At 35.1% G+C, this 14,660-nt stretch overlaps 1 protein-coding gene across 3 annotated transcripts in view; it reads left to right on the top strand.

Annotated features, from left to right (window-relative positions):
* The window catches only part of prex2 (phosphatidylinositol-3,4,5-trisphosphate-dependent Rac exchange factor 2), a 127,528-nt gene that overhangs the window by 40,936 nt on the left and 71,932 nt on the right, over nucleotides 1-14,660 (top strand). For all 3 annotated transcript variants that reach the window (XM_082183869.1, XM_082183871.1, XM_082183870.1), the window contains exons 9-13: nucleotides 1,280-1,429; nucleotides 3,026-3,170; nucleotides 8,779-8,879; nucleotides 12,717-12,820; nucleotides 12,908-12,957. In XM_082183869.1, coding sequence (XP_082039995.1) covers nucleotides 1,280-1,429; nucleotides 3,026-3,170; nucleotides 8,779-8,879; nucleotides 12,717-12,820; nucleotides 12,908-12,957 — 550 coding nt within the window. The remainder of the gene's footprint in view (nucleotides 1-1,279; nucleotides 1,430-3,025; nucleotides 3,171-8,778; nucleotides 8,880-12,716; nucleotides 12,821-12,907; nucleotides 12,958-14,660) is intronic.

The following is a 14,660-nucleotide window of genomic DNA, read 5'->3' on the forward strand; positions in this document are numbered from 1 at the left end:
CTGTGCTGAACTGAGAGGCGTAATCATTGTAACACACAAGCCATTCATAGGGGAAGGAAACGCAAGCGCACGTATTGATTGATTATGATGCGAAAGAACGGCCTATTTCTAATGCATGAGAAAAGAAACTGATGAATACATCTCAGCTTATTTGTTTTTTTGCTGAGGTGTTTATTCGCATATGGGTTTCAGAGTTCTACTCTTTCAGACCTTGCTTGTAGGGCTGTCATGATTATTGCATATTCATCATCCAAATAAGGGAAGTTTAAGCAATTATAGATTATTTATTAAATATGCACATTTTTACGTTTCTCTTTGTGAAGCATCATGCAGTCTTAAGTGCACTTTTCAAATGAACTCACTCGTGTGATTGTAGATTATTGTAATGTGTATTATTTCACTTTATGTTAAACTATTGGCATAACTGCACATATTTGCATTGATAGCATTTCAGGTCGGACCACTTTAATCATGCATATAAATGTATATATATATTATACATTATATATACACATTTAATCAATAAATGAGTAAATTATTATATATAATTATTAAATGTTGAATGTATTTTTTTTAGATTAAATACTTTTTAATACAACTATCGGGCTTTAATAACTGATTTATTTATAATTAATCATCAACTCAAAATTCATGATCATTACAACCCAACTTGGTCGCAAAGCATAGAGTTACATTTTGAAGAATGTAGAGAAGAACTTATCCCAAAACAATGCATGAAAATGATCACGAAACCACCACACACAGTATTGTTTGAAAGTTGCAACAAAAAAAAGTTCTTGTTCCTCCGAGACATTGATGCAATCAGTGCTTCAAGATGGGTTTTAATTCCTGCCCGTTCTTCAGGACTGTTCAAATAGCATGTCGATTCTTCACGGCCTTGTAATTAGAGCAATTGATTCGTCGTCTGCCTGTGATCCATTTCGTTCATGGGCTGTTTTGTTTGTTGCCTGTTTCATGTGGGAATGTTTCATTTGCTCTGAACTTTACTGCTCTCATGGGCTGTTCACACTGCTTTGTTTATGCCCAAGAACATCTATTTTGTCATCTGGGCTGCTTTGATAGATAGCCTGGCATACAAATGTGGAGGGAAGGCAAGAATGCGAAACGGAGAACATTGCTGGTTGTGCCACATGTAGACAAACGGGCCACAAAGACAAAAGGAAAATATGTGTTGGAAAATCCAAGGAGTGGCCTGGGAGAGCTATAAAAGGCATCTCTGACAGGCAGACATTGATTACTTGTCGGTGTTTTTCCTCAGCGGATTACCACAGCAGCGGGAACATCGTGAACAACGGCTGGAAGATCCACAACACAGCGAAGAACAAGTGGTTCGTCTGCATGGCAAAGACACCGGAGGAAAAGCAGGAATGGCTGGAGGCCATTTTAAAAGAGAGAGAAAGGCGGAAAAGTGAGTAGTGATGTGATTATACCTGCAGAGGTGCAACAATTTGACATTAGGGCTCACAAGTTAACAAATAAGTCTTAATATGAGATTTAATGGTCACATTTTGCTGTACAGAATAATTTTTTCTGTATATTATATTATATCATATTATATTATAAACAAATTAAAACAAATTAAATATAAAGAAATAAAAATGTGAAAAAATAAATATATTTACACAGTGATACACATCTTTTTTTTTTTTAAACCAAGTATTAAGGTAAGTATGGCCACTACCAATACCGAAACCTCAATTAAATGTTTTTTTTTTCTTTTTTTTCAAAGGATAAAATTAGTGATTATATCCATTCAACATTAAAAGCTTCAATTTAATTTAATTTAATCTTTTTATAATTTTTTATTATAAAATTATATAATCTAATTTATTGCAATAAATTAATCTAATTAATTGCAATTTAATCCCACATCAAATTTGGCTGAGAATTCCAAAAGATACTTTAAAGTCATTATTGTGTTAAATGAGTAAAGCATCAAATAGACATTACAAAAAGTAGCTTTAGAAAGAAGTATTTTATTTGATTCAGCAAAGAATTTACTACGCATGAGCTTAGAGGCTACAACGGCCATGATTTTTATTTTTATTTTTTTCAGAAGCTGCATCTGAATTAGTATTTAGATATATATTTACAGACCAAAACAGTTTGGTTACCAACATTCTTCAAAATGTCTTTTATGTTCTGCAAAAGAAAGAAAGTCTTTCTGAAACTACATGAAGGTGAGTAAATGTAAATAAACAGAATTTTCATTTTTGGGCAAACTATCCCAAAATTTCTTTAAATAAATAATACTCTAAAGAAGAAACTAAAACTTCCAGTAGGTGCCGGTGAATGTCTAAATGAGTACGTTATTGAGTCATTCATTCATTCGATTAATTCAAATGGCTGATTCTTTCAGGAATTAAGTAAATGGCTCTCTTTATGAATGGACCATTTACCTGTTGGTTCACTTGATTGATTCGTTCAAAATGCTGATTGATTCAGGAATGAAGTAAATGGCTCTCTTTATGAAGGATCCATTGAATCGTTGCTTCACTCAATTGATTTGTTCAAAATGCGGATTCATTCAGAAATGAAACACCACTGTGTGTTGTTCAGAGACGCAAAGTTCTGCTCTGGCTTTACAGGTAATACTTTCATTAGCAAAATTGAGCAAAAACAGACAATATTGTGTCTAAAATAACAATATTAACTTATTGAACTGTTGTATAAAATCAATGTCACATTTGCACTCATGCTATTCGGGACAAAAACAGCACTTGTGTGATATTGTTATGTTACTCGAGTTAAATTGCTTATCTCTATCATATGATATAAACATGAGACAAAAACTCATACATCGGCATTTTTGCTCTGATATCTTGAATTTTAGGAGCATTCTAACAGCATTCTATAGGCTACATCACGCAGTGAGTTTTTGCCCTGCATCATGTTATATACATACAATGTATATATACACTGCACTATACAAACAACACATAAGCAATCTGTGTAATTCTGGGTTCAGAAAGTGAAATCTTTCCTCTCTTATTTGCTTTTCCAGCATTAAGACTGGGCATGGAGCAGGACACCTGGGTGATGATATCCGAGAAAGGCGAGAAGCTTTATAACCTCATGAGTAGACAGGGCCACCTCATTAAGGACCGCAAGCGCAAACTCACCACCTTCCCAAAGTGCTTCCTCGGAAGGTAGGTCAGCGAGAGCCATCTTCCTGTGCTCTGTCTGTGCAGATAATGGCTGTGATAGACTCCAGGAGAGATTACAATAGGGGTCATGGCCTGTAGTATCATGTGAGAGCGAGTGACACGCTGAGAACGAGAGTGTGTAGCTGTAGGAGTGACTGCAGTGACAGGAGCACATAACGTTTCATTTTGGTCACTCATAAATAACAGAGTAGTGCAGTATAATGGAACTACGGATGGGCAGCATGCGGGAGAATAGATCTGTCTACTGTTCATGATGAATGGATCTCAAAATCGTCCATTTCTGTGCTTATAAATCTGTCTGTCTCTTGTTTTTCTTTTTTCTTTTCCTTTGAAACATAGAAGAAATCGTATCCTTTTTTGGTTGTGACTCTTCTTTTACGAACAGTTTTTATACACGCTTCTTATTTAGCAATGTAGCTACAGTAAATCTGGTCTGTTTTGAATGGTACACAGAGTTCCCTGCTTGTTTTTAATCTATTCAGAGACACCACAGGGATAACTACTTGCAGACCTGCAGGCGTTTTCTGCCACACTTTCGATTGGTCAGATGCATTAAACTGCCTCAAAAACCTGATGATCTGATTAACCTATTTGCTTTTCATACTAATGATGTACAATGGAGATATTTTGAGGCAGCATTGCTATAGTCACAAACACTTAAAGGGATACTTCACCGATTAGCATTAAGCTTTGTATCAGTAGAAACCCGGTAGTATTTTCGAATGACCGTGCTTCCCTCCCTCATGTCCCCCTGAGACGAGAGATTTCTGTATTGTGTGTCTGGAAAAAAAAATCAGATGACGCAAAAATCGTAATTTTGCGTCATCAGAGGCTTTTTTGGCTAGAGGCGAGAGACTACAGCCAGAAGTAGGATCTAGTTCTGCATGCTTTCAACCCGCCCATAGGGAGTGGGATCTCACAATAAAACGGCATCTTTTCAGTTTCGAGTCAACTAGTAGTCTAGTTGTATCATTTCTTCCGATACTGCCCTCTGTAACCAGTAGGCGTGGCTTGGGAGTGGCCTCGTAGGGCAGCGAAGCAAGTGCATTCTGGGAGTTGTTTTTTTCTGGCTTTTCTCAGTCTAGAAGTTGGTGCAACTTCTAAAATAATTTCACATTTCTACTACATAAATGACCCAATTTAAATACACATTCATCTTTCCAGCGGTGAAATATCACTTTAAAGTACACCACCTTTCAAAATTTCTATTTGTTTTATTTATTTATTTATTAAATTCTCTTATGCTCACCAAGGCTGCATTTATTTAATTGAAAAAACAGTAATACTGTGAAATTTCATCACAATTGAAAATGTTTCTGAATATTTTTTTAAAATGTAATTTATTCCTGTGATGGCAAAGCTGAATTTTCATCAGCCATTACGCCAGTCTTCAGTGTCACATGATCCTTTAGACATCGTTTATTGATTTGGTGTTTAAGAAACATTTCTTATTATTTTCAGTGTTGAAAACAGTTGTGCTGCTTAACATTTTTGCGGAAACTTTGAAAAAAATGTTCCCCAGTATTCTTGGATGAATATAAAGCTTAATTTATTTGAAACAGAAATCTTTTGTAACATTATTGATGTCTTTGCAGACACTTTTGGTCACTTTAATGAGTACTTACTGAAGTAATTTTTTAAATCTTACCCCAAACTTTTGAACAGTATTAGCAACCTAATTCATTTAACCCTGGGTTAATGTCTTTTTAAACCCCAGGTTAAAGCCACTTTAACCCAATTTTTAAAGCAACAGCACTTTTTTTGCAATGTTTTACACTTGTAGTTTTGATTACACTTTATTTTAAGATGTAATTATACATTTAAAGGCGCAGTTAGCAATTTCTTAAAAACACTGTTGAAAGACTGAGCACCACAACACGCTTGTAGCCAATCAGCAGTAGGGGGTGGGTCCACTCATGCTGGGAGAAGAGAGAGAGAGAGTGAGCAAGAGGGAGATTTGAAGAAAGACTGTAGAAAGAGAGATGTCTGAGAGACAATACAAAAGAGAAAATCTCAGAGGAATATCACTAGACTATGATCAGACAAGAGCTTTACGACCTGCATTAATATTAGAAAAGCTTTCAATCCCTGGAAAAACCTAAAGCGGAAAGGCCTGAAAACGGATGCCGACTTTGCGTTGTTTTTGTTCCATATATGTGAGTAACACTTGTTTTGCTATGTTTCAGAACCAAGATATGCTGCTGTTTTATTGTTAGCTATAATAACAGGACAGTTTTGAGTGTCATTAAACATTATTTTGCTTTGCTTCAGCTAGGATAAAGAGACATGCACTCTTGCATTGAGAATTTGTGTATTTCGGAGGCAGAGTAATGTGTTTGTTTGGGTTTGGGATTACAAATTTCAACTGTTTCTCAGAATTCACTTACTGCACCTCAAGTATTGAGTAATATTAATTAACTACATGTACTTACTAGAGGATTAGGGCTTATTAGTTGCATGTAACTATGCATCATTTATAGTTATTACTATAGTAACTACATGTAACATGTGTAACAAGGACACTGTATTATAAAGAATTACCACAGTTTTTTTTAAAGTAAATTTGAAAAGTTAAATAAAGTTTTTTTAAATGCCTTGGTTATGAAATCATGCACCACTTTTGCATTGTTAACCTCAAATTGCAGAGCAGAGGTATACAGTGTGAAACGATAGAATGTTACAGCAAGTTATTTAACATCAACCAACCAATCATTAACTGCCTTAGTGCTTGCCTCATTAAATATGCATGCCATGTGTTTAATTTCAGCATTTTAAGGAAACAGTAACAAAGCTGAGACTTTTTTTTTTTTTTTGGTAACATTTCCACTTTTAGACAAGCGGGTATTGAAACACATCAACATTTTGTATGTAAACCCAGAATTCTTGTAAAAGGACTAAACCATGGAAACATGAACAAGATAACCCAGGATTATGTCAACCTAAGGTTTAGAATACTAGCTTAACACTTTCAAATGTTTTTCAACAACTTAGAGGGTTATCACAAGGTAGTTTTCTACACAAGTTATGTTCGTTTCAGTGAGTTTGATCTGATAGTGCGAACATTTGCAGTCTGCGTTATGCTGCAGCATCCAGACCAGAAACTATAAAGGCGATTGTTCCAAGATGTGTTGGATTTTTCCTTCTCTGATCTCTTTTGTTTTAAGTGTGGTTGGGAAATCCTCAGGCTGAACTCAGATTAACTGAGCTCGCCTGGCAATCCTGAAGTTTCCGCAGCTGGCATTCATAAATTAAACCCTCTGAGATGTCAATACGACAACCTCACCGTACACTAAAATACGACACTCTACGACACTCAACCACTTGCAAGACTCTCACTTTTTTATAATGCCATTCTTGGTTGGGATATGTCTGTTCTAAAGAAAAATAAAGCCTCAAAGAACAACTGCTCATACTTGTGGCCAGATTATATTGTAAATGGAATTAGGGGCACAACTTATTTCCCCTAGTGTTTCCTGACAACACACAGATAGAGAGGTCTGGAGCGGGAATGGATTCATTAAGGATCGAGATCACAGACAGCAGATAATGTTCACGAGTGGGTGGTTTGTGCGTCTCAGAAAGCCAGATGGACTGAAGAAACATATGACTGCAGAACCTGTGAAAATATATCTCTGTTTGGGTGAGCGTGCTGAAACACTGGTGATTGGGCCATCGGTTTGTGTTACTTATTTAATGTGTGATTCGCAGCCAGTAATATTTTTGATCAATCTCATCTCTGTTTGATGTCGCTCTAAGTCTCCACTATTTTAATATCATTTCAATCTGCTCTGCTTTCATATAGTTCTCCCCTTGCTATAAGTGTCTCTCTCTTTGCTATTTGTGCTAAATTTGATATAGTAAATGTGCTGCAAATGTTAGCTCTTAAATAACAATCACAGTTATTAAAACACTTGCTTTAACGATAGTCATCACTATATTTAGTTAAACCACTTTTCTTTTCTTTTTTTAACAAGCTACTCAAAAAATTTGATGTAGTTCTTGTTTTGCCTGGCATTTGGCAGATGCTTTTATTAAAAGCGACTCACAATGCATTCACATTTATTAATATACTGTATGTGTTGGATGCATTATTTATCATGACCATATTGGTTATTGGCTGATATTGGTCACTCATTGATTGATTGATTACAGTATTGGTAAATATTGGATATTAATCAGGTAATGTAAATAATTTTTGTGCTTGTCATAAATCTGTATTATGTGTATAATTACATGTAATATAATTCTTATTCCAAATATTGTATGTTTATCATAGCATGTTTGAGACTAGATTCACTTGCTTTTATGAACTATCCAACCATAATCCCACCCCCATAATAATACCATCCCCAGAAATCCTAATTTTGTTATAATGAGGATTTATTTTTTGTCATTGAAACAATTTTTTCCCCACTTTTGAATGAATGAATGAAAGAGACATTTATATAGCATTTTCATATGTACACCCAAAGCGCTTTACAATCATATCAGGGATATCTCTCCTCAACCACCACCATTCTGTCCATTCTTTCATTTTAGCATATAAAACTACAGATTTTACAGACTATTTTATTATATATATTCTCTTCGTCCAAAGATTTATTTTAGTTTTTTGATGAAATGGTATAAACCAGCATTCTTTGTGATCCGAACCTGGAGGAATTAATCTCAGTAATGTAGTCAGGAGGACAGAGGACCCTGCATTATTTCCCGTCTTTTCAGTATTTTTTTTCTAATCGTTGAATTTCATTCTGTCACGGACACTGCACTGATTTTATGCTTTACATGCGCACAGTCTCTTTCTGTCTCCATCTGTCTGTTTTCTTTAGTCATTCTGTTCACTGTCATTTTTGCTTTCTGTTTCTATTTCTTCATATCCATCATTTATTCAATCACCTAAAACCTCAGAGGTCTGCTGGAGTCTGGGATGTTTCTCATGCTGTATCACCATGGGTTCCATAAACTCTGGGAAGAGCCGCAGGATTACACTGGTGGAACTTGGCATGTTCGTTTTGGTTTTGCGGAGAGGTGGATAGGAAGGAGAGCCGGGGAGGGAGTGGTGGGAGTAGAATCAGATATCCTCCACTGAGACAGTGGCTTTACCCAGCAAAATTGCTAAATTATACAGGACAGTCAGTTTAACTTCATCAGGAGAAAAAGACCAGAGGAAAAAACCAGGGGAGAAACAGAAAAAGGTTTTTCAAGACTTGAAGTTTAAGGGATATTTAAGCCTTATGTAGTTTGAATACTTGAATACTACTGTAGTTTGAAAATCTATGCTGAGATAGATAGATAGATAGATAGATAGATAGATAGATAGATAGATAGATAGATAGATAGATAGATAGATAGATAGATAGATAGATAGATAGATAGATAGATAGATAGATAGATAGATAGATAGATAGATAGATGGATGGATAGAATAATGACCACATTGCACAGGAAGACTATTAATTATTGAGCTCATCTCTGTGGTGTGATCAATCAGTTTTAATGGATTTTGTTGACGGTCATTAATATAATTTATGAGTCCCTCTTTTTGTTTGTCCTCACATTATTTTACTGTCCTCTGTCTTTCTTTTCTCAGTGAGTTTGTGTCGTGGCTGATGGAGATCGGAGAGACCAATAACCCTGAAGAGGGGGTTCATTTGGGTCAAGCCCTCCTGGAAAATGGCATCATCCACCACGGTTAGTTCCATTTCCACTCTATACTGTATGCCATCATATTATATCTTTGACTACATATTCTGACTTGCAACATGTCACTACTGGCTGAAAATGTATGCTGTATACCCCACAAAAAACTGGGATTCGCGAGGGAATAAAAATAATCTAAAAAACATTTACTAAAATAATTGTATTTGTTTACCTGCATATGTGTGACCATTAACATGCAAATGTATTGTTAAATTATTAAAATATAAACTTAAAGTACTTAATATTTAGATATTAAAGTCCCTCTGTGGTGAAAATCAAACTTTCAGTGTTGTTTATATGTCTATGTGGTGTTTTTAATATGCTTTAAGATAAACCATGTGCAAATTCATAAGTCAACACCATTGCTGAGTATTTTCTGCTTAAAACTGCCATGAACCAAAGACAGTCAAAACGCGGTTTGAAATCGCTGGTGTTTCTGACGTCACAAACTACACTCTTAAGAAAAATGGTTCTAAACAGTAACATAGGGTTATTCGGCTTTTAACAATAGCAGAACCCTTTTCTTTTTATGGAACCCTTTTTATAAGGGTCCATAAAGAACCATGCTTTGAAAGTGCTATATAGAACCTTAATGGTGTTATAAATAACCTTTTCAACAATATTTATTTTCATTACTATTAGTATATTATCTTCATATTATAAATTATTTATTAATATTGGGTTTTTTTTTATTCCTCTGTCTGCCTGGTCTTATATCTTGTTGCCTCTATTTAGGTTTTACATAAAAAAAAAAAACACAGCATGTTCTTGTTCATGTACTTTAATTTTTTATTGACATGGCAGATTGTAGCAAAAATGACCGTGCTCTAATAACAGATGTTTGCTGAATACATTAATAAATAATGATTGACATTAAACACGATATAGATGTAGTGAAGACCAAGTTCCAGTGAAATATCTTCACAATCCCCTATGATGTCTTTACGTCCTTCATTATGTGTGTATCCTCCTGGGACCCAAGAATAGACTTTTGTCCACTGTAGTGGACATTATATTTTAGTGAATTTCTCTGACATCATACATGTCACATGACACAACCTGTGTGTCCTGTAAAGAGCACATTCAGGACTTTTCAGAGATACCAAATGTTTGGAGGTTTCACCATGAAAACAACTTCTCCTTGGTCTTTAAAAATGTCTGACATTAATTTAGTGATCAAATGTAGCATTCTTATGGAAATATGATAATATATTGTAATTATAATTTAAATTGGACTACTTTTCAAATTGTATTTCATAAAACAACATCTCAGGAAAATGTTAAGGTGTTTCAAATGAAAAAAATACTTTCTGTTACAGAACAGGGCATTGATTTCAAACGTGTCCACTGTAAAGGACACCAGGACTTAAATCGTCTTTATCAGGCATTTTAGGAGACACAACAAGTGAATATGGAAATAAATTATACATCAATATTCCTATGAAATATTAGATATTATTATTTAAATGTTGCCAATTATTACTCCAATTATTACACTTCTTTTTTCATTAAATGTTGCTCCAAGAACACTTTAATGTGCAAATTAGATACAGTGTATAGATACATTGCATTGAATGGGAATATTAATTTACGGCCATTTTACCCACATATTGCATAAAGTAAAATGGTGTATCAATTAATTCCGTTATTTCTTTCATAACATAGTTGAGAAAAATCTTTATACAAATTTTGGTTGAAAAAATCCTGAAACCCCAAAATGTATTGGTGATTGAAAAAAAAATCCTGTTGGTTTTGCCTATACATATGATTTCTTGTCATTTTATTTTTTAAACAACTTAGTCCTGGCGTCCACTACAGAGGACATAACATAACGTATGAATAAAATATTATTTTTCAAAAATGTTTTTTTACCATTTGTTTATTGTGCTCTAAACAGTGTGATGACATGGAAAAAAACTACATTCAAAAAACTTTTTTTTTCTGGGTCTCAGGAGGGTATTCTGAGTGGCAGTTCTTATAATTATGTAAAAATGTAGTAGGCCTACATCATATTGAACTAAGGGCAATTGGAGGTTTTTTCCCAGTCATAACCAGTGGGCTTGAGTATCGTCTTGTTTATTTCATAATCTGCTTAGCTCAAATAGTCAGTTGAATAATCATCACCATTTGGCCTCTATTCATTCGTTAATGCAGATGGCTGATTGGACAAATAGCCCTCTTAATATTTCAAGTGCCCTGACATCATTGTTTTCAGGCCCTGAGGAACTCTGGGAGCGTCCAAGAGCAGACGGCTTTTTATAACTTTGTCTATGTTTATGTGAAGAGTCACAAATATTCATTGCTTCACACCATGCTGTTTGTTTAATACTGAGGGAAATTTCTAGTCTTTTGCCTATACTATTTATTTTGTCATTTTTTTGGGGGCAGTGGGGTCCAGTTCTGCTTAATGTAGACTCACAGTATGGACTGTTTTTTTTGTTTTTTTTAAAGAAGACTGGCTGGCTTTGAGCCAGGACTTCATGCTAAATCACTTTTCACTTCATCGCTTCCTAACAGGGAGAAATAAATTCAAGCATTAGGGCTCCCTATCCACTCGCTCGCATTTACGGCTTTGGTGAGAAAGATCTTTAAGCCTTTACTATTCGCTGAGAAGGATGAATTCATTTGGCAGAAAGAGCAGGATTACTTTTCACAAGCATGTTGGTGTTACTTGCATTTGTGCTTACATGGAGCTGAAAGCCTCTAAACTCAGATTATGAAGGTCCTTAAGAGTTTTTGTTGCCTTTTGTGTTATTTTTGTAAAACCTTTTAATACCAACAAAGATATTTAATCAGCCTCAATGTAAATAGTATTTCTATTGCCATGCACATGTTAAATGAATCAAAATAGAATATAAGCTATACGTTTTAAACCTTTACATTGCAGTGGTGATGTATTTATTTGAAAAATAAGTGCTAATAAACAATGCAAAAGTTCTACACCTAAAGAAATCAATACTTTTACTGTTGGCAAATACGTTTAAATGCACGATATGTGTCCAATCTTATCAGTAGACTTTATTCTTTATAGAGTCACTACATATACCATTTGAAATGACCAGTCGAAATGCTTCTGTTTTGTATGCTACATAGTGCAATCTTCATAGCGCCAGTTATTGGACACTTTTGATAGTGGTAACAACTATTTGAATAGCAAATAAAAATATCAATTGTTTATATCTTATACATTGTGTACAAAAAATGGTTTAAAAAAAACTTTTCACAAAAATGTCCTCTTCACTATTACTAATTATTTTGTGGGATGGCTTGTAAATTAACTTTTTATTGCTATTATAGTTGTTAAAATTTGCATTTATTTATGTACATTAAGATTTTTTAATGTTTTTGAAAGAAGCCTCTTGTGCTCATCAAGGCTGTATTTATTTAATAAAAAAAGTAAAAATAGTATTATTGTGGAATATTATGAAAATGTATTTAAAACAACTGTTTTCTAATTTGATATCTCTTAAAAGCTGAATTTTCAGTGTCGCATCCTAATCATAAAATGCTGATTTGGTGCTCAAGAAACATATCTTATTATTATCAATATTGAAAACAGTTGTTTGCTTAATATTTTTGTATAAACCATGATGCATTTGATGCATAGAAAGTTCAAAAGAAAATCTTGTAACATTGTAAATGTCTTTACTGTCACTTTTTAATAAATGCAATGCATCTTTTGCTGAATAAAACAAATTTCTTTCAAAAAACAAACAAACTTTTGAATGGTAGTGCGAACTTAAATTTATGTAGAATGACAAAACGCATTATTTGGATGCATTTTGTTGTAGTCTCAATTAAATCTCCTCCCTTTTAAACTCATTCTAGTTACAGACAAGCACCAGTTTAAACCGGAGCCGGTGCTCTATAGGTTCCGCTATGATGACGGCACATACCACCCTCGCAGTGATATGCAGGATGTCATCTCCAAGGTAACTCAACCGGCTGTGCTCCGCTAAACGTCTCTTTTTGCCCCTTGGAAGTTGCACATACAATAACGAATGTCCTTTTTCCCTCAGGGTGTGAGGCTGTTCTGCCGACTCCATAGTTTATTCACACCGGTGATCAGGTAAGGAGCCAGTTTCTTAGTTCCACCTCATTACAGCTGTCTCTAGTCACACCAGCTCTACCAGGTGCGTTCGCACCCCTGCCGTCTCTCCTTCCGCTCTAAAGATAGCACCTACAGGGCAAAACAGGAGGCTGATAAGTGATGAGAAAAAAATATACTAGAGGTCTTATCCAGAATTCAGTTATTGATTATTTTATTTATGTTTGGGAGTATAACACCATCATTTTGTAACCGTTGTCTTAGTTCATAGAGTTGGGCATAGTGTTGTGTCATACTCCTATGTGTGTAATCAGTGTCAGAACTGCACTACAAATGAGTGGAAGCCTTAAATGTGAAACAGGTGCAGGTTGAGGTTTTGGCAGCTGACAGGCCCAAGGACATGAAATTCTGCATGCAAACACAAAGCTAATAGACTCTGAGGGCACGTTTTTTTTGTTCGGGGGGTTCGGATTAATCCATTTTCCAATTTTCTGCTAAATTCTGCCATGCTTGTTGAAGGACTCTTGGGTTGTACTGCAAATATGCAAATATTATTAGAGTTGCAAGCCATTTTCTGGAAGGTGAAATGCATAAAATAGCTCTCATTTCAGTCTGTCAAAGCAAATACTGTTTACTTTGTGTGTGTACCTGTGCGTTTGCATTGCTAAATGTCTGTAAGGCTGGATATTTTATATGCATACATTTTCCTATTTTTAAATTGGATATTTAAAATAATCAAATAATAAACAGTTATTTTAACTTTTCTATTATTTAATTAAATATAAATTGTCCAAGTAATAACAAAGCTTGTTTACAGCTGACAATCATGTTACTGACCATGTGAGTAAGCGTGTTCCCGGGTAGGATCACAGATATAGTTCCTCCACCATAAATAAATCACCATCCAAATGCTTGAGTTTTATCACTGAAATGCCATGCAAATTGATTTTTACAGACGTCCCCATGAGAAACAATTACTGTCCGAATAGGGCTTAAGAATGCCTACATGCCCACATTTCTCTACTATGTACTGAGAATCTCTTCCTTGTGGAGCTATAATTGGAGAATCCAGCTCTAGTTTAATTATCTGGTATTTCCTGCTGGTTGGAGGGGTTCTAGGGGGCTTTACGCCCCCGCCTTAATTTTTTTTTAAACTCTTAACTTCTGCACCCAGGTTACATTCCTGACATACTTCGAGAAGTAGAACAAAAAGAAAGTAAATATCTAAGAGTTTTAAAGATCTTGAGACAGAAGAGGATTTGAAAGGTTTGTTTGACTTCGCATACACTTTTCCTACAGATTTCAGTGCTCTTCTGCCAGGCATATGACTGCCTGTGGTAACGCTGTTTACCCTCATTTGTCATGGTGACAGTTCTGGGTACAGCTACAGAGGAAAGGGCTGGCTCCATGTCTGTGGCGGTTAAATCATGGCAAAGCCTGTCCAGCCTCACACTTCTGGTCTGTGATTAAAACAAATCCTTATATAATCAGACAGAACCCATCACAAACACTTGAGGTGCACGTTGAAAGAGTTACATTGGGATTTTTTTAGAGAAAAGGCACATTTCATGTCATCTGGAGGTGCTTGATTGTGTAAAAATAGAATGGGGATGTAATTCTCAGAACTGTAAACAGCTAAGTTTGGCTTTGAGTGTGTGTTAGTTGTAGGGTGTGGGCCCTAGTCTAGCCCTCTGACCTAGCACAGTGAGTGTCCCCCAAGAGAA

This window comes from Leuciscus leuciscus (assembly GCF_965113295.1).
Source record: "Leuciscus leuciscus genome assembly, chromosome: 11".
Classification (NCBI taxonomy): Eukaryota; Metazoa; Chordata; class Actinopteri; order Cypriniformes; family Leuciscidae; genus Leuciscus; species Leuciscus leuciscus.